Source organism: Stegodyphus dumicola, chromosome 5 (genome assembly GCF_044657685.1).
Source record: "Stegodyphus dumicola isolate Sdum_Otavi_A_Nest chromosome 5, ASM4465768v1".
NCBI classification, from domain to species: domain Eukaryota; kingdom Metazoa; phylum Arthropoda; class Arachnida; order Araneae; family Eresidae; genus Stegodyphus; species Stegodyphus dumicola.
In genome coordinates this window covers 82698010-82719879 of record NC_140772.1, presented here as the reverse complement: position 1 = coordinate 82719879, position 21870 = coordinate 82698010, and the positions used below count along the sequence as shown (strand labels likewise).

Genomic DNA, 21870 nt, shown 5'->3' with positions numbered 1-21870 from the left:
CATGGCTGTATTTCAGTGGATTTGAAAGGATTTCATTTCCTGCGTGTTTACATTTACATTGCACATACAATTTTTCACCATACTTGGATATTCTACTTGGATGTATCATTTAAAGAAAAATATTTCTTTGAAATAGCCTAATTAAAGTTATATCTGCTGAAAATAAGCATTTTCAGATACTGATTATAATGGTAAAAACTTATCATAATGTAAATGTAACTGCATGCAATTTCTTTTTCATATTATGTTGCATTCTCTGGTAATTAATATTTTAATAAATTTCAGAATTACACTCATGTCCATAACTTAAGGATAATGCAAAATCAGGCAAAGGAAGAATTAGAAGCAAAACAAATTTGACTTATTTGTAAAGCTTATTTATTAAACAAAAGGTAAAGAGCAAAAAAAGATGCTATATGTTTGATATTATTAAAAAAATTAGCAATTTTTTCTCCATGGAGCAAGTTAGAAAAAAAAAAAAAAAAGATTTACAAAAAAACCAATATTACATGGTTGGTATGATTGTTAATACATTATACATCTTCCAGACGATGTAATACAGTCCGTACAACGCCTAGGCATGCTGAGTATCAAATTATCGATCTGATCTTGGGGGATATTACACCACTCAAAAAGCAATGCTCTCCGAAGTTCCAGTAGACATATAGAAGGAGGTTGACGGGCTGCAACTCATCGGCCAAGCATGTCCTACATGTGCTCTACTGGATTCAAGTCTGGTGAGAATGCGGCCAGTCCATACGGGTGATATCCTCCAATTGAAGGCATTCACTTACGATGTTTGCACGGTGAGGACGGCCGTTGTCATCCATAAATACAAATTGTGCGCCCATGGCGCCCCGAAACAAATATACATGTTGTTCCAGAATGACGTCCCGATAGATTTGGCTTGTCATGGTTCCAATTTGAACATGCAGGTCAGTTCTGGAACATAGAATAATTCCACCCCAAATGAGCACTCCTGCACCACCATAACGGTGTCGTTCAATGATGTTTTCTTGGTGGTAACGGGTATCTGGAGGTAATGGGTATCAGGTATCTGGAGCTCTCCATATGAAAGTCCGGTGAGAATCAGAGTGCAAGCTAAACCTGGACTCGTCGGAAAACATCACACAAGCCCACTGTTGCAGTGTCCACAATGCATTCTCTCTACTCCAGGCTAACCGCAGGCGACAGTGAGTTGCAGTGAGTGGAACGCATCTGACAGGTCTACGAGCATATAGACCAATCTGCCCTAAGTGTCTGTACAAGGTCTGCCTTGAAATTGTCATACCAGTGGCTGAAGAGAACTGACGAGACAGATCTGAGGCTGTGCTCTGCCTGCTTCGTTTGGCAGTAACTGGCAAATACCGGTCCTCATTCGGCATTGTATCTCTGGGGTGACCTGTGCTGTAACGTCTACTCACATTACCATCATCTTAGAATCTTTGCCAAAGCCTGGAGATGATACTCTGGGCAATTCCAAGTACGTCTGATACTTCCAGTCGGGTACGCTCACATTCCAGATGGCCGATAATTCTACCACGTAAAAAATCATTCAAATGCGCATTTGTGTCATAACTATTCGGTTATTGCACTGAAATGCTCATAAAGGGCCTGCAAACAATTTTACTTCTTTGCTTGTATTCCTTATATATCACTCTCTTATACTCTCGTCATTGTGACGTACCATCGGTGTCATCTGGTTACTTCCTGAAATTTGTATATGATTCTTGAAGATGTGTGTAGTGATTTTACAGGTGATATATTTATTTTAGAGTTCGATTTTCGCGTGACTCCGAATTATCCTTAATTTATGGACATGAGTGTAGTTATCTGCTAATGAAACTGAAGGTGTGTTCAGCAAACAAAGGCTTTATTTGATATACAAGGAACTAATTATATGATTTTCATCATAATATTTGGTTTATTTCAAAAAATTTTTGGTAAAAACATAGCATGCAGTGTAACTAAGAAAAAAAATAACCAAGTTAGTTATTTGTTTCTAGTGTCAAGTAATTAGTTATTTATTTTTAGCACTTAGTAGCTATTTCTTTCTCAGATAATGTCACTAAAACACTATTTTTAAATTTTAATATACGATAGAATGACATAAAGAATAAATGATTAAAACAAAAAACAATTTTAGTGCTGACATCTTAAAAAAAAAAAAAAAAAAAAAAAACATTAAATCACATACTATATGATTACCAAAATTTCTATTCTGAATTTTTACTTTTCTCTTCATGATATAGATTTTTTATGAAAAATGTTGTTTATAATTTTATGTTATCTTTAATGAGATTAATAGTTATGTGAAAGAATTTGTACATGGTGATTTTGGGAGAACATCTCCTAATCTCGGAATGTTGTTAGATACAGAAGCTGATATTTTAGAACTAGATGTTGAGGTAAGTAATTGTGTTATCACCTTAGTTTGTGTGAAAATAATGATTTTAACTTCCTTTAAAATTAGGAGAGTTTTCTCTCATGATCTTATATTAAGATATGAAAATTGTTCGGTAATTAGCCTTCAGATTAAATACTGCAAAATACTGACATTATATAGTTGCAGGAAAAGAAAAAATGACAACAAAAATTGTGCTTGCAAGATCAGAAATGTTGACTCAGTCTAAATGAAAATATATGGTAATACTGAGCAAAAATTAAGAATACCAAAAATATAAATGCTCTAAATTGTCCAGTTTTTATTCCAAGGAAAAGCAAGGTGAAGAGTGTGATACTACTCTAAATTTATTTTGAAAAATTATGATTCAATTTGAAGTTTATATAAATATTGTTTTATCATTTCTAAGTGTCATGATAATGTCTGACATTGATACTTCTGTATCTGATAATTTAATGCTCATAGTTTAAATTATCCATGGACTCAGAGAGAAGTAGCTAAGAAAAATGTATTAAGTTTCAAATTGCTAGCTAAGTGACAACAGACAATAACATAACCTGTAACAGCTCAGAAATACTAAATACTGTTTTTTCATGTATACCAAGTCAAAAAGCAAAGGGGGAGGACGCTTTCATCTCTCTTGTTCTACTCTGCTGATTTCTGAAATTCAACTTGTATTTTTCATCTCTAAAAAGTGCAACTTGGAGTATATATTAGATTTCAGTGATGGGCATTTATCCAACAGGACATTTAACTGATAGGTCATATAGCAGACAAGGCATTTAGCCTACATGGACATTCAGCTGACAGGGCACTTAGCCGATGAGGAGATATAGCCAACAGGTCTTTTAACCAACACAGACATTTAGCCAACAGGACAATTAGCCGACGGGGACAGGGCACTTAGCTGATGAGGACATATAGCCAACAGGTCATTTAACCAACACAGACATTTAGCCAACAGGACAATTAGCCGACGGGGATGTATGATTGACATTTAATTTAATTGACACAGACATTTAGCCGACAAGACACTTAGCTGGCAACATGTACATATAAGCAAAAGAAAAAAGACATGCAAGAATGTTTTCAGCGAAATTTGTTTGTACTTTCAAAAAAAGGGGAGCTTTTCCCAGGATATGCAACAAGAAGGCTTGTGAGTGAGTATAATATTTTTGACTTAATGCTAAAGAAACTATGGATTTTAAAATTAGCCACAAAAGCAACCTTATTTTGCTTGATGGTTTTGAAATAAATTTTGAGTGTAATCAGAGATAGGTCTGGTTTAGAGCGAAAACAAATGTAACACAATTTTTCGAGTAAAATAGTAACGAAACAAGGGGGAAAAAATAAGCTATCAGAAATTTGAAAATGTTTAGAATTAAATGTCATCAACTAAAGAAGAAAATTTTTGTTAAAGTATTTGAGGAAGTCTAATTTGCTAACTGAAGAAGCTTTACAGATCATTTTTGTTGAACCAAATTCAAATTATTATTAAGTGTCCAATTGTGATCAGCTATACAAATTTTATTTATTTCTACTTTTTGAACATACGATTCATGTTCCCTGATGAGAAATTTCAAAACTCTTGCATTTTGCCTAATGTGTGTCAAACCATACTGAAATGATAAGCTAAAATCTCACATGAATTAAATTCAGAGATGAATATTTAAGAAACAAACAAGGAATTTTAGTGATACTTACAAAAATAACTTGAATATTGAATTTGTGGAAAATCTGAACAATTTGTAACTGATAGAGAGATGAAATGTTATGATTGTTAGGATTATTTTTAATAGCTGAAAGTCTCTGATGACAAGAGGACATTTTTGAAAGGCTTCATCACTGTTCGCTGCAGAAAATCCCCTCTGAATGGAAACAATTTCAAATAATTAGCTTCTAATAGCAAATAATTAATAATTTCAATTTGCTATATATCACTAACCATTTGGAAAGATCTTGTTTTTTGTGACTTTCTTATGAGTAGATGTTTTGCCTTCCCTTTCAGCTATATTTATTTGCTCAACATAAAATAGTAGTGGTTTTGACCATGATACTGAAGGTCTTCAGAGAAAGTCATTTTAAACACAGGAAATGAAAGAAGAGATTGGTTTCATTGATACTGAAAATATTTTTAACTTGATATCCATATGCTTCTTTGGATAAATTTTTGTACCTTCAACAAAATCTTCTCCATTTATATTATGATATAGCATTCTGTGGCATAATTTAAATTCATATAGCCCTTCAGTGGAAAAATAATCACTTTTTTCATTCACCTATGATTCTATTTCTTGTGTCTTTTCTGTTAACATGGATCAGTTCACTTTAATGGTGTGTAAAGTTAGTTGGTGCACCTTCAAAAATATTCTCGTTGCTGAGGCAACTAAATGACCATTAGGTATTGGCCATTCCCAATGAATCCATTAAGAGGCAGTCAGAATAGGTTTTATCTGGAGCTAACGGACTCAGTTCCATGTATCAACTAGCTCCGCTGTACACAAAGTTTCGATTTTTCAACTTGCTCTGCTATAAGGAAAAACTGGTGTTGGAGCTGTGTTGGTTGTACCAGATGTTTCCATTAGCTCAGCTAAGCCACAATGTGAATGGCCTTTTGAGTTACAAATGTTTGAGCATTTGAAACAAACTGCAAAAACAGAATAAACTCATTAGCTGCTACAGAAAACGTATTTGATGTTTGGAATTTATGTTGGAGAAAAATTTTCACACTGAGTACATTAAAAAAAAATCCATGACATGTGGCACATAACTATTATGTATAAGATAGTCAAGTATTATATGTTCACTTTTATATTCTCATTAAATCTAGAACTGTATTTTCATCTAATATTATAATTTTATGACAGTTCTGTCATATTTAATCTCTTGCCAATGTTAAACATTATTGTGTTTCAAAGACATGAATGGATTATTGTATTGGGTCATCAGGAAAGGTGTTTTTCAACTCAAAGTGGATTTCTTCTAATTATTTTGTTAGTATTAATAAGGAATGACTCTGATTGAAGTAAATGTTTAAATACAATCTTTGAGGTATATAACAATTGTAATTCTTGCAAGCATTGTGACATAATTTCTGTTTCAATGCAAAGCTAAAAAGATAGAACCCAGAAGTTAATTTTCATCACATTATGCTTAAAAAAAAAAAAAAAAAAAAAAAAAAAAAATTTGCTAGTCAGACTGCTTGTAAAATTAATGTTATATATGAACAAAATGCTGTTTCTGATGACATAGTTCAAAGGTGGACTGAGAAGTTAAAGCATAGAAATTTCAGCCTTGAAGATGATATCTGCTATGGACGACCATCTTCTGTAAACAAGTATCTAGTAAAAGAAGCTGTTGGCTGAAATTCTGCTCTGTAAATTAAGGAACTATCAGACAGATTAAATAGTTCAAAAATACAGTACATAACCATTTGAAGAAGGTTTGGTACGTTAGCTGCTGCGATGTATGGTATTTTAAAAGAACAGAATATGTAAAATCGGGTTTCAGCATGTGATTATTTGCTGGGGAAAAAAAATAAAGGTACATTTTTTAAACAGGTCTTTATTCTAGATGAGAAGTTGATGCTGTGCAATAATGTTACCAGAAAATAGTCATAGGGTAAGCCAATAGAACCTCCTTTAGTAACATCGAGAGGGGCTTTTGTATGGTCAGACTACAAAAGAATTGTATACAGTACAAAGTCCTAAATCCGGACTGGTCGGGATTTCGGTGATTTGGGATTTTTCTGGATATTAGATCATCAGAGTAAATCTAGTAATATGGCATGTAGAAATTATAAAATTAAAAATATAAAATCGGGATTTATGAAATAATGAAGTATCTATGATTTAAAGGGTATCAAAATTTACAAAAAAAGCTTAATATTTATTTGTTTACCATATTAAATATTTCTTTCAATATAAGTTGTCTAAGTTGCTTTGTTTTTTAATTCTGTAGACAGACATAATCTCTTGTTCAGTTGCATTGTTGAAGTCCTGTAACTGCTTTGTCGAGAATTCTGACTAACTTGTCAATCAAAATTTTTTCATTTTCAGTAACTTCTCTGTCACTTTCTTCACTATCGGTAGCAGTATTTTCTGGATCTAGAATCATACTACAGATTTCGTCATTCATTAACTGATTCAGGATTGAGAAGCATTGTCAACAGAATGAAAAACTTCTTTTATATCATCTTCATTTATTACCACTTCTCCACATTTCTATACAAAATCCGTTAACTGGAAATTTTCACCTTTGCGATATCTGAAAACCTTTCATCAAGTTTAGCTATCGTTCACTATACATATTTGGCTATGCATCATGAGCTTGACGACTAATGACAAGTTGTTCCTTTAAATTTTATGTTGCTTCTGTTGTGCACCTAGATGATTAAGTTTGAATTGTATTAGTGTAGTTATTTATTATACTTTTGTCTATTTCTTGCACAAGCTTAATGCTTATCAGAGTTCTGAATAAATAAATTCCCACATATACTTAAGCCTTTTTGAGAGCTGGCTCTAGATATCTTACTGCCTGATGTCTCTGTGGATCCTAAATTCTGCAACCCTGTGCCACCTTATGAGCCCTGGCGCTAGTTCTGGGTTTATGTGAATAACAAATCAGTTATTCTTAATTCAAATAGCCCTAAATGTAATCTTTGGATGTATGAGTATCATCAACAAAATCTATTTTTAGCACATGGAAAGAAACTTTTGTTAAATTTTTCCTTGTCAACATTTTTTAGCACATTTAACTTAAATCTGTAATCATCACCAAGCGTAATGTCAACATAATAAGTTGCCATACTCCTTTGTTATTCAATTACTAACATAAAAAAATTGTTTAGGCATCGCTACACGAGTCATTTCTCAAGTTGTCATGTGTTGATAAACATGCGGTGATGAAAGGAAAGTATAATAAATAATGATTTGCCAGGTTGGCTTCAGATCAACGATGTATTTATGTGGAATGTTTCGGTTTGAGATGTGTGCCAAGCAGATATGCAGCAATGGAGCCAAATTGCTGATCGTACAAATTTATACTAAAATGATTGTTTCTTCAATAACAAGGTATTTTATTTAGTGTCAAAGTGAAGTTAAGAATCGGAACCCTCCAGATGTTTTATTATGCTCAGAGGGGGGGAATCAAATGTGCATGCATAAAGCCTACGAGAAAAATGTTATTGGTGGTTTTGAGGTCCAGATTTTAGATCATTCCGGATAATGGATGTCCGGATTTCGGACTTTGTGCTTGTACTATGAAGTATTGTCACAAATCAGCCTATAAATTTGGAAAAATATTGATTCCAAATGACAGATTTAAAAGTAGGAACTTGAAGAAAAGTCCCAGAATTGCCTAATTGTCAGAAGTTTTCTCCTCCATCATGATAATGCCTAACTTCATATTTCGATGAATGTCAGGTAAAGGCTTATTGAATATGGCTGGGATGTGTTATGTCACCACCTACATTCACTAACCTTGGCCCTTGGATTTCAGTCTTCTCAGGTCACTTCAAATTTCTTTAAACGATCTGGATTTCATTTCCTTGGAGGCTATCAGACAGCATCTCAGTAACTTCTTTATGAATAAATCTAACAATATTTTTTAAAAAGTAATTTTCCAGCTGCTGGAGAGATGAAAAAAGTCATGGAACAAAATAGTGCTCATACAATTGCGTGAATTTTTGTTTTTATAATGCTTCATTTGTATTCATCACCAAAAATCACATAGCTTTCCTGATAACCCAATATTATGCTTTGTATATAACTGCAAAAACTTTCATATTAACTACAAAGACAAATGATGAAAAATTTCAAATTCTGTATTGTTTTCCTTTATGTTTTTACAGCTCTTTAGAATTTGCATTTATAATCATATTTTTATGAGTTCATATCTTTTCTTCTTTCATATATATATATATATATATATATATATATATATATATAAATTACATAAAGAGACTTAATAAGAGGCAAAAATTGAAAACAAATTTTTTATGCCCATCCTGCACTATAGCTATAGGATTGAAGTAAAATAAACTTAGAGCATCAAAAGTTAAAAGTAAACTGGAGTCAAAGCAGGGCAGTTTCTCAACAGTATTAATAAATACATCCTTGTATAAGAAGTTAAACACAATATCTGAACAATTCAAAATAAAAATGATCATAGTAGTACAAACTCGAAAGCTAAAAATGCAAAAAGGGAAAATATATACAAGATAATAAAAATATAAAAAAGTACTTACATATCAACAACACCACAGCTGCATATTTGGCGGTTTTTAGGTGCCGCCAATCTACCTAAAATTTTTGCGACAGATCATAAATTAAAACACTTTATTTAAAATCAAAGTAGTCAATTGGATTTCGGTGGAAAATGTGCCGATATAAAGTTTAACATAGATTCAAAACAGTCCCTATTTTCTTTGACCTGGTGCTGTCGCCATATGAAGTCTGCTAAGTAAGATTCTAAATGATGTCTCGCTGTCCTCCTATGTCTCTTGTTGCTCCATTTAGCACTGCCCTACATTCTCTCGACTGTTTGTGTATGAACTCCTGTATCAGGATCAATAAAATTGTATTTATTATGAACTTTAGGATGCTAAGTTCCACTTGCTGATCACACTGTCTTAAATTACATTTCCAAAATGTACGTTTACCAAAATAAAGTTTCATATCAAGCAAATTGGTACATTTTTGTTTTTTGCGTAAAATATTTCACTCCTGAGAAAATAAAATTGCATCTTCTTCTGTGTTCGGCAAATCCCTAAGACGCATTTTCGTAGCACTAAAAAATGGTGTCAAAAATCAGCAAACAACAAGGCAAAAAGGAATCCAAAAGATTAACTATGTGCGAACAACAGGATTGCTCTTTATTGGCACTTCAGTGCAACTTCTGCTGCGGTGGCATTAATTCCTAAGTACCTATAAAAATTAATCTCCTTTTATTAAAACTCCAATTCAGAACTCATCAGGGGAAAATGAATAAAGCTTCATGAAAGTTGTATGCTTCGAAAATGTGCTTCGTTCTCCTGTTAACTCTTTTGCATCGAGAGACGACCAAATCTGTTTTCAACAAACATCGAAAACGCCCGTGTTTACGAATTTGCCTTGGAATAGTTTTCCTTTCCCCCTGCAGTTTCATCCATTGTGTGCAGTTTCACCTTAGCGCCGAATTGCACCTGCGAACGTCAATAGCTTTCTGTATTTCTCCTTTATTTGCTTCAAAAGAATGATTGACATGTCTTTTAACAACTCACAAAACCAATGAGCCATACACTAACATGGAAGGGAAAGAACTAGGTAGAAAATAAACGAGGCGTTGGGGCAGTTTGCCGTTTCCTGAATGAACGGGTGTTACGGGCGACTTCGATGCAAAAGAGTTAAATTTGAGATCAAAAACCAAAAAAAATAAATAAATAAATAAACAAATTTCCATTACATTAAAACTCATATAAAACCAAAAAAAAGTAAATCTCAAATGTACCGGATTTATATCTATATATATGTATATGTATGCATTGTCTTTAAATTTTTTTATGTATTTATGGGATGTTTTTTCAAATTTGAAATAACATGTTAAATATGTTTCTATAAATATATATTTGATTCTTTTTTGTTTTTATTTCAGTGCATCCATTTGGATTGGCCACCAAAAACATCATCCTGATGAATGCTAAATATTAAATTTTTTTCTCTTAAAAATTGTCTTGTATTATTGTGTTTTGCGTGAAACTGATTTTTAATTAACATTTTCTTAGTTTTTAATTTTGATGGCATTACTTAACTTTATATCTTCTGAATAATTTGTTCTAATTTATACTTGTATGGGAAAAAAAAAAAAAAAAAAAAAAAAAAAAAAAAAAAAAACTCATGACATACTTATTTTGTTAACTGCCAACTTTCCCGGTTTTTCATCACATCTATCAATTTTCCAGTTTTTAATTTTAGCCTTTACTAAAGGAAAATGTTTTCCAGCAAAGATATGAAATTTATTGATATAATGAAACTTAAAATGTGCATTCTGTCACTTCTTGTGATTTTCAGTATAATTTTTTTTATTAAATATTATTCGATGCGATTTGTCTTAACTTTACTACACATTTGTAGAACTTTTTGTTAAGATTCAATCAATGGAAAGTTTCCCAAATGTTAGGTCATGACATGGCACTGGGTTCTGAAAGCAAAATGTGAGGTCACAGATAAAGTTGACAAAATTACTAATCTTGCATATCAGGTAATATGAAACTGTATTAAGTTTTGTCACTAAATGACATCGGGATGTAGAAATTTAATGTCTTTATAGATGACGCATGATACTGAAACCTATTGCTTATTAATTTATTTATTAGTATAGTTCTTATTTTAACGCTATCTATGGCACCATTGAAACTTGATTAGGCTTCACTGGAGTGCAACAGAAGACCTAATTAATATTTTATATGATAGTGATGCTGCTGAGTCTAAACTAGAGTGGGACAGCATTGCTAGGGTCTGCTGCCATATTCCAGTAAACTTCTAGTGGTGACACGTAGCTTTATTCTCACTCTCAGTGATTATTTATCATTATTAGTTAAGATACTGCATACATTTTTTTATAATTATATACTATTAATTGTAATATTATATAGTATCTTAGTTATCAATGGATAAATTTTTCATCAAACAACAAAAAGTGTCATTCAGCCAAGCACGAGTTCTGAAAATGGCACTAACGAACGGCCGATGAGGTATTGTCCATCACATATATTTGTAAATAAGAAGAAAGTATTAATAGCTAGCAAATAGTAGTCTGTGTCTTTGAATTTTTCTCAGGAGTCTTTGTCTGAATTTAGTTATGGCTTCGTATGAAATATCTAAATTAATTGCTGAAGCTCAATATCTTCGTATGCTTGTGGAAAAGTTAATATTTCCTGCAATGAAAATGTTGCCATCTGTGGTAAAAAAAACCAGCTAAATCAGATAGATATTTTATATCTCTCTGGTGGCACAGTGAAGCATGTAATCATAGACATAGCAAATAATATTGAAGAAACTATTGTAATTTGCTTAAAACAAATGCAGTATGTTTTCTCTTCAAGTCAGTGAAAGTTCAGACATATCAGACACTGTCAGTTTCTGTTTTGAAAGCGACTGACTGCAAGATGAAGAAATTTTTATTTTGATGAACAGTATCAAACTTCTGTAATTTAACTTACATTAATTACAATGACATTGACTGAGCAGTAATGGTGCATTGACAGGCTTCTATGCCAGTCTTTATCTATGTGTATGAAGAAGAATGTCTGTGTGTTTGTTTACGATTAACTCAGTCACTACTATAGATATCATCACCAAACCTTCTACAGTTCTTTTCTGGGTCCTGGTAACGGTCAATGTCCACTAATTACCCCCTTCAAAAAAAAAAAAAAAAAAAAAAAAGCTAAAATCGGAGATATTAATTAAAAATTGAAAATGCTAATTTTTACCCTCATTTTTTCGAGTGGCAACAGTTTCATATGCTGGAAATAAAAAAATCTGCTTTATTTTGAGAAGTGTTGCCATTGCTCGCTTTCAAATCGTTTTTAATAAAAAGTTTCTAAGTTTTCCAATGAAATAAAAATAGCATTGCCAAAACTTAAATACATTATTTCCGATTCCAAAAATTCGTGGGAAGCCATTTTGACTGTTCCCATCTTCGTACGACTTTAATCAACCGAGTTATTAATTAAAAATCTCTGAAAAAACTAATTTTCGCACTCATTTATCCGAGTGGCAACACTCTTGCGCATTGGAGATAAAAATGCATTATTCTGAAATGTGTCACTACAGTTTGCTTTCAAATCGTAGAGTTTATTAATAAAAAATTTCTAAGTTTTACAAGTTCTATATACATATATAAAGAAGAATGTCTGTTTGTGTGTTTGTTTGCATTATTGATTTCTGATCAATTATAATCAATTTTTTACCACATCAAATCAACTAAAATTGAATATAGGTGAAGTACTGGATGGAACTTTAGCTTTTTTGACCTTTTGACTAAAAGACGAAAATCATTAAAAACTGCGTATGATTGTTGCTGATATAGTGAGAGAGAATTTTTATGTGGGTTTCATATTGCATCAGACTGAAAAATGTATGACTATGAATCGTATTTTTTGCATCGTTATTAGTTGACAGTTGACAGTTGTAATGTCAGAACACCTGTGTTGGGTGCAAGAAAAGACAGGTTGCCTTTTAAAATATTTATTTTAAAAACTTAATTAGAAATTCTTGATTAAATAGCAAAATAACTGAATCATTACAGCCATAAATTAAACAAAAGTCGCTGACGCAGCGAGGATGCTAAAATGTGTCCGCTATCTTTTGTTTACAGCATCAAAAGCTTTTTTACACAAAGCTCTCTCCTCGTTTTGTTAAAAACCTGGAAAGAGAATAATTAGTCCCTTATTGCCGGAAACCACACGAGGGGGTTTCCGCTGCACATTTTTTCAAAGTTCTGCTGTCCATTTTGTCTCTGAACAAAACAGGAAGTTCTCATTAAGCACCTGGAAGTCCGAGGGGGTGCATATGTCTAATCCTCACAACTCCTACCCTCCCCGGGGGTGGGCAGGGTTTCAGAACTCCAATTGCTAGTACCTTACAACAGCAAGTCTTAATAAATAAAACTAACTAATAGTTATTAGCACTAATACTTTTTTCCCACAATGTTGGGCTAAGTACCAAGGATAAACGTAACAAGAACTATATTGAGGCCAGTAAACAAATATATATATATATATATATAATAAACTTAATTATACACATACAAATAAAGAACGTATAATTTTTTGAAAAATGTAATATAGAATATACATTCCTAAGTTTAATATTAATTATATATCTAGCCAGACTGAAAAGGGAAACCCTGCATATTTTTAATTTTCCGTTTTTGATAATCTCTCAATGGTAACCCAATAGCTGGATGAAAACTACTACATTTGACCTCAAAACAAACATGTACATTTAATTTGACTTTAAGATCAGAAAAAAATACTTCATTATAAATTAATTTACATCATTCATGAAGTAGCTATATTTAATCTCCTTTGACCCTTACGTTATCAGGCACTAGTGTAGATAAATGATAAACTGGGGATTCTTCTACTTTCCTTGGTAAATTTACACTACTCGGTGTCTTGGGCAATTCTCCTATGGAATTTTTAGGCATTTGCAAACCTTCCGAGTCTGGTTGGTACGAAATGTCATTTAGCTTATCTACATTTTCTTGTTCATGCCGAACCAAAAAGGAACTTCTTAACTCATTCACATTTCCCAAAGGGTTACTGTGATCGTCTAATGCGACTAAGTCAAAAGATGGTTTTACAATGTCACGTTTCTTTTGTAGATCAGACAACTGCGTCTCGTCCGTCGCTTCTTAAAATATTTGAGCTGATCTTTTCCTTGTGATTTCCATCTCTTTCTTGAACATCTTTGATGGGAAAGAGATCGGATGTATTCTGGATTTTATCCAAAGTTTGGACGCAAAGCCGGGTGGTAGTACATACAGCAAGCAACATACAAGTGATCTGGATCTTCTCCTGGACGATATCGAGCGACTGAAGAGAGGAAATGTTGATACAAAATTCTGTGGTACCAACATGTATCAGTTGATGATTCTGCGGCCGACATTATCTTGTGAATTTGGGAAGGGTGTCTAACCATATTGAAATCATCCTTTGCTTTTAAATTTCATCTAGAATAAATTATCTATAACGTGCCCAAAATTTCTCATTTGTTGTACTTAAGATATGGTTTCATTTATTCTCATGTACGAGAATTCAGTAGGCTCCGTTTGGAAGGTTGTGAAACTATAAGCAGGTCGGTGAATTTTTCAAGATATTTGAAGAGCTTATTCTTGTATCACCAATCAAACCTCATTCAATAGTAAAAGATGCATAAATAGATAGGGGACATCCGTTGTAGTGACCACCAGTTATAGCCATTTCATTACACCAGCTGTGCAAAAGGCCTACATCTGATGAGAATATATTAAATCCATTTTCTTTTTAGCGACTATTCGTTATAACGTCCTTTTCCTATAGGATGCAAGGAATCTTTATAACGAACATCTATTGTATGATCATTATTTTGTGTAACATTGAAAATAATTAATTTCTATCAGATGAAAAAAATTAATGATTAATGATAAGTATGTAAAAATGATACTTATGAACTCCTCTAATTTTGAGTGGTAAAATACAGGAAAATAATTTTTTAATATTTGTGTTCTGTTTTTTCAGTAGTGTATGAATAAACTCAGTTTATAATTAATAATTTATTAATTTAATTAATCAGTGAAATATGACTAATAAAACAATATTGCGTTATGAATAATAAAACAGTATTAAATAAATTATTATTTCTACTGAGTTAATATTTGCTCTTTGTAAATTTTTCAACTTTATGATCCTTATAAGTTGTCCAACACTTTAGTTTCAAAATGTATAGAACACTAACAGCTGTTTGAGATATTTTTTACTTTGGATTTATTAGATTATGGCATAACTACTTGCCTAATGGTACACGTACCTTCGTAATTGGCTTGTATTCATATCACACGTGGAAAAAACACTAACACACCCACAGAGCCGTCTCATTCGTGGTAACTTGGAACATTCGATATTCTTATCCGCTCAGCAGTGGATGGACTATCCGTTCAAATCGAAAACAGAGTAACTATAGGTAGGACATATGCAAACCCTGGAGGTACACATCAAAAAACACTTCTTTTTTTTTTTTTTTTTTTAATTACAGAAATATGTAGTAAAGTTTATATTTTATTATATACCTGTTAATCTATTATTATGCCTTGGTAATATATTGTATTTTAAAAAGTTCGTGGCTTTCTAGAAAAGTTTAAAATTTTTTGTTACAAGAGTTATAATTACTAAAATTACAATTAAAAATTATAATTACTTAAATAGTAACAATTTGCGAGTACAACGGCGTTGGAATCATGATATAAAATTTATACAAAGCTACGTAGTTACAGCGAATTTTTGAAAAACTTGAGTGAAAGTTATTACGTAATGTGCAATTATTACGCCATCTTGAATCGCGAAAAATCGCCGTATCCTTGGAAGGAATTTTTTGACGCCAAGAGGGAAAAATGGCATCAAAAGACGCTTTCCAATTTCGGGTGAAAAGCTCTGCTGGGCGAAAATCGCATAACCCCAGCTTTTGTATCAAGCTGGTAAACTTTACACATAGAACACATTCTAAATGTTAATTACTGTTGTGATTAAGTAAATCTACGTACTTTATTTCATCTTAGTATTTTTAATTATGATATATATATATAACTCCAGCATTATTTACTTTTATACTTCTCTTTTTTAATTCTTACCATTAATTTGAACAACTATCTGTAAATAACGGTTATATGTTTGAAAACATGTTCTTTATATAAATGCAGTAATGATCACGAAAATGCGATATATATCATATAGTTAAAGATGAAAGTTTGAAAAAATAAAATATGCATGTATTTCCACGATAATATTGCATCCTCGAAATGTATTCCAGGCTATTCAATTAGGTCATTCAGTCAGGTTTATATTTTACATTCCGGATTCTTTAATGCACATAATTTCGATTAATACGGTTAAGTGGATTATTTTTATTCTTTTTTTCTTGTTTAAGTGCGAAAATAATTTTCATGTTGGTAACCAAAGAAATGTAATCCTGAAATGCATAACTGCAGGGAAACAAGATTTGTAACAAGCGCTTCTATGGCTTTTCACAGTGGTATGCAATTGTTTAAATTTCAGAAGAGACCAATCAAATACTAGAATAGGATAAGGTTATTTGAATTTGTCTGTATTTATTCCATGAAAAGTTAATTCCTAAAATATTATTTTTGAGCAATTTGAACATTGTCTATAACAGTGGATTCAAACTGGCGGCCCCCAAAGCAATTTGATGCGATCCGCGAATGTATTTCAGTTATGCATTTGTTGCAAATACAATGATTGAAAGATTTGTATGTTTTACTTATTTTAGGTTTCAGTTTATTTTACATTCCTTACTATTAAACATGAGTAACACGTCAGAAAAATCTATAAATATAAATCTTATTCAACGATTTGAAGATACAAATTTAATTAACTTTTATTCGTTTTTTTTTTTTTTTTTTGTGAAAAAATAAAGAAAAGATCATGTTTTAGCTAATGGTTTAGATTTTTCATTGATATACCCAACTTTTAATCCCCAAAATCCTCTATCTAAAGAAATCTGTGAAATATGCTTAACGTAGAAAAATAGCAGAATAATGTTTGTTTAATATTTTATGCTAACTTATTAGCATTTCAAAGTCTGATTATCATTTTATTGCATTTTTAATAATTATATTTAAACATAAATGTGATTAAGGGGTTAAAGAACTGCTTTTATGATATGGGGTGTCTTTCAGCGACTGAAGGGTAAAATTGTTGCACACTAGTAGTTCGTCGCAGAGTCAAGCCATGGCTTCCCTCTCCTTAAGTTTGTTTTGGTTTATTTAATTAGGGCAAAGCACACTAGGGCTATCTGTCTAAGAGGAGGGATGCCTTCGTGGAGGACTTTCTAAGGAAACTGGCTCGTATACACGTTACACACGGGGAAAACCACGAAAACGCCCATGTAGTCAACTCGTTCGCAGGATTCGAACCTCGAACCGAACTACCAGTGTTCAGCGACTTTACCGCTAAGCTAATGCAGGAGAAGAGTAAGAAAATGAATTATTATTTGTTTCAGGTCTAATTAAAATTTTGTTAAAAAGTTTAATTGGCCGCTGGTGGGCTCCCTCACCTTAAGCAAATAGCCTGGGAGTGCTTTTGATATTCTAAATAATCCTAATCATATTTATACATGGACATAATAAAAAAAATCTGATGTGTACACCACATGACTTCCATGTACGGAATATTAAATTATACGCATTTTTTCTTGCATTTCATTTAAACTTATTGGATTGAATTAAATATACTTCGCCGACAGCGCATAAACCACAATAGAATAAATGCATTCTTTAAAATTCACACTAGTATTTGTTTACCATAGCGACACTCTGGTGCTAGATTCACTTAACAGTATTAATAATTATATAACAGTTAACTTATATAATAATTATATAACGGAAACTAAATTAACTGTTATATAATCCAATAATTATATAACAGTTAACTTATATATTTCGTTCATATTATAACTCATAATGCACAAAATTTATATCATTTAAAGAATAGAATTCGTTGCCACATACTATAGTAAAGCTAGAATGATGTATAAAAGAAATTAAGCAAACAAAACAAAAAAAGAAACTGTTTTTCACAGACGATTGAGTATTTCTCATTCACTTAATTCAGTTCTCACTTCGCGAGAAGGCAAAAATACATAAAAACTCAAAATATCTATATTAAAAATTACTTAAATTAAATTAAATTAATTAAGTAAATCTTAAACACTTATTTCCTCGAAAAAATTCTAGAAAGGATTAAGCATGATTTAATTGGCAATAATAAATGAAGGCGTTATTTTTGTTGTTGCGAAGCTAAGTTTCTCTAGATTGGCAATAAATCCACTAGTCTGCTGTTTCAAATGTAAACAATCAATGGCGGCCATCAAAAGAAAGTCTTAGCGGCACTTAAACAACTTTAAAATTGTTGATAATTCTAAAAATATTGCATACAGATTTACTAAAGGCATAAAAAGCTTAACCGGAAGATAAAAACAACACAATTCAATCATTTTTAAAGCAAAAAATGTAGAATTTACAAATATATAAGAGTAAAGAAACTGAGATTACTGAGCCGGGTAACAGAGTGGATATATATATAAATATATTTATATAGGTTTGGTGCGGCCGATTGCAACCAAAATACGAGATGCACATCTACATGTTATAGCAGTTCCTGTATACAAAATTTGAACGTTCTGAGGCTACTCGTTTTTGAGTCATGCGAAATACGTACGTACGCACGTACGTACATACGTTCGTACAGACGCAACGAAAAATTCTCTTCATAATTAATTTTAAAGCAGTTTTATAATTTTTTTGGTGGAAACGAGTCTTTTATTCTGTCCTTACGTACAGATATCACGCAAAAACATCGTTAAATTGCATTCGATAGCGGTTGAAATATGCTGCCTGAAACTTTTCGCGATTACAATACTTCCTTTTTACTTCGTACAAGGAAGTAAAAAGGTATTTGGTTAGATTAAAAAATGGCTTCCATAAATTAAAAAAATATATATATTCGTATTAGAAGTTCAATTAAGTTATTTAGAAATTAATTTCTGTTTGTAATGGCCAGACTCCCATATATTTAAATATTAAGTAGATAATTAAATTTTTTTTCATTCTAGTTAGAAATTATCTGGAAATACGAGCAATAAGTTAGGAAAAGAGCATATTTTATTCTATAAAAATAAAATCATTTTATTCTGATTAGAAGTGCGATTAATTTATTTAAGTCTATAATTAAAAATTTTAAATAATGTTTTTAAATTAATTTATTTATTATATGTAAATACACATGGGATAATGTGAGCCATAAGTACGGAAAGGTGCATATATTGTAATTTTCTTTTCGTCGACTATATCAACTGCTCCTTTTGTCATTTGATAAAGCGTAATTACTTCAGATTTCTTCAAATCTCCCGTGCTTTCATCAATATGGTCATAATTGTGCATAGCTGACAAAAGGTTAACACATTTGTTCTTTTCAGCCGTATAAGAAAGTAGCATTATATCCTTTTGGAACCCCAATAGAGTTGAATGCTGTTCTCTATTCTTATTCATCACAAATTCAGGTGGGATAATCCTCTTATCCTTGCATATTGTTCCAACGATAGAAATTTTATTTTTCTGTTAGAAATCGGACAATTTATAACTGGTATACCCACTGTCTGTGGTAACGTTTCTTCCAAAATTGTATAAGGGCTAGGATGCGCTTTACTTTTTCACAAGAACTGGTGACTTTCTTGTATGGCCCATCTGGCTGCTAACCTGAGTAAATTTCCATGTTGAAAGTATAAAAGGTTCTAAAATCAACCATAGTAAATATCTTTATACTATATTTTGCAGGTTTCTTAGGCATATACTGCCGAAAGGAGTATCGTCCTTGAAAAGGTTCTAACTTTTCGTCCAAAGTCACGTATTCTCCTACATGATATAATTTCTGACAATTCTTGACAAAAATTTTCAAACAAATCTCTTATTGGAGCTAATTTATCACTCTTTCTTCGGATCAAGCATCTGTACGTGTGTACGTAGCAATCAGGTGCCCGTGCATGGTGCGCTACCCTAGGATAACATGGGAAACGATTTTCGAATACATTCAGTTCCAAAGCTGGTGCTGGGTCAATTAAGTGCTGGATGTTGATGAGATATTCGTGGAGATAATCCATGGGATCCTTAGAGACTGAGCTACCGCAGTAGCTAACACGCCCCATCGGGCGAGGGTAAGTACGGAGTAAAAAAGAAATGCCAAATCGCAACAGAGTCCAAAAGTCCAGTGTGATACTTATTGATATACATATGTTTACAGAAGACAACACAAAAATAAAGCAATAATAAGTAATTGAGTACATCAGTGCGGAAATGAAAAATAATATATTATGCATGAGAAACAATTGGTGCAGTTACATATAAAACAATTACATATCAAAGAAAAACATATCAGAAAATTTCATATAAAAAATTATTTGAGGTGTCTGAGGACAGCCCGTGGCCTTTTTTTGAAGGCCTGGGTATTATAGTCATAATCAAGTATTGGTATGGTTGGATTAGAGACTTTGGGAATATTTTTGTAAAACCTAAGGGCCAGAGTGGCCATATATTCCTTCAGATATGGTATGTTAAATTCACGGTGGATTGCCGAGTTTCTTATGAACCACGGACAACCCGCCGCTTGTCTTAGTACAATATTCTGCAGGACTTGCAGTTTTCTAACATGAGAATCAAAAGTATACCCCCAGACAGGGCAGGCATAAGTGATGATGGAACGTAACATGGCTTTATAAATGAGTAATTTATTATCAGTAGAGAGAACGCTGTTCCGGGCAATTAAGGAGGCAAGTATAGCTTTACGAACCCGGAACTTTGCAATAAGCTTTGTAATGTGTGGGGTTCATGTGAGAGTTTGAGTCAATGTAACACCTAAGTATTGGGCCTGCTTGGTCCAGGGGATAGGCGTGTCATACATTTTGATGTGGATATCATATTCTATATTCTTTTTCCTCGTAAAAAGAATGGCATCCGATTTATCCACATTAATGCTGATTTTCCATGCCGTTAGCTAGGACTCCAGTGTGTGGATGTGTTTTTGTAGTTGTTGTATGACTGAGCCGTGAGATGCATTTTGTGATAGAATTGCCGTGTCATCAGCATACATTGCTAGGGTGGTGTGTGCTGTGTGTGGGATATCGTTCGTGTAAATATTGAAGTAAAGCGGACCCAAAATGGACCCTTGAAGGACCCCAGCCCTGATGGGCCTGGGGGTAGAGATGTTGTTGTTAACACGAACGACAAAGTGTCGACCCATAAGGTAAGAATAAGAATCTTTCTTCTGCCATCCCGTGTTCCGACATCATCGAATCTTAAAGCACGAAGAATGAAAAGAAAACGCTTATAGTTCATTTGTTTTACGAAAAATATCCAATCCTGTTCTATCAGTCGCACATAATTTTCTAACATTTACATGGGAGGATTTGTGCAATCCAGCTATGTATAAAAGTCCTAAAAAAGCAAGAAACTCTTCTTTCTCCATAGGTTTTTGCGTCTCTTTTAAAATTTCCCGAAATATTTTTTACATAAATATTAGAGCATCTCACAATCATTTCAATCATTGTATCATCAAATATTAGCTTCCATGCATCGATGGGTGAAGCCACATCTTTAGATATATGTGTATTGCCAGGCAATCTTTTTATGATATTATGAGAAGTCATGCGTCTTTGAATTCGAAAGGGTTCTTTCTTCTGTTTTGTTGTTTTATCTTTTCCTACAAAATAGTCAGTTTGATCACAAGGAATGTCTTCTGAAAAATCACACTCTTGTTCTGACTCAGACTGATGATCACTAAATAGTATATCTTCATTATCTGAATCTTGTAAGAAAGTCCATCTCTGAAAAGATGTTTGGAAACTCATAAGAAATGACGTTCCGTAAATTTACCGTAAAATAGACATAATTTAATGCTGTACACATTAGCGCAATTTAGAATATCCAAAGTGAGAATAGAAAGAGCAATATTCTCATTTCCATTTATGAAATAACTAATGCTGTTGACAAATTAATATGTACCCTAGGATAATTCCAGTTTCAGGATATCATTGAAATTATTTCTCCTTATAACAGATGTGGGGAAAACCCTGATGAAATTAAACATGACAGCATCATTTTCTTCTGAATGATGCAGCCATATGTATGAAAATGGCAGATGAAACTCTTCTCAAAATGTT

General features: G+C 32.4%; 1 protein-coding gene across 1 annotated transcript in view; it reads left to right on the top strand.

Moving 5' to 3' along the window:
• Pus10 (Pseudouridine synthase 10) overlaps nucleotides 1–10110 on the top strand; it is a 65153-nt gene extending 55043 nt beyond the window's left edge. The window contains exons 14-15 of the mRNA XM_085816807.1: nucleotides 2309–2408; nucleotides 10037–10110. Coding sequence (XP_085672933.1) covers nucleotides 2309–2408; nucleotides 10037–10075 — 139 coding nt within the window. The 3' untranslated portion in view covers nucleotides 10076–10110. The remainder of the gene's footprint in view (nucleotides 1–2308; nucleotides 2409–10036) is intronic.
• Nucleotides 10111–21870: the final 11760 nt, after the last annotated feature.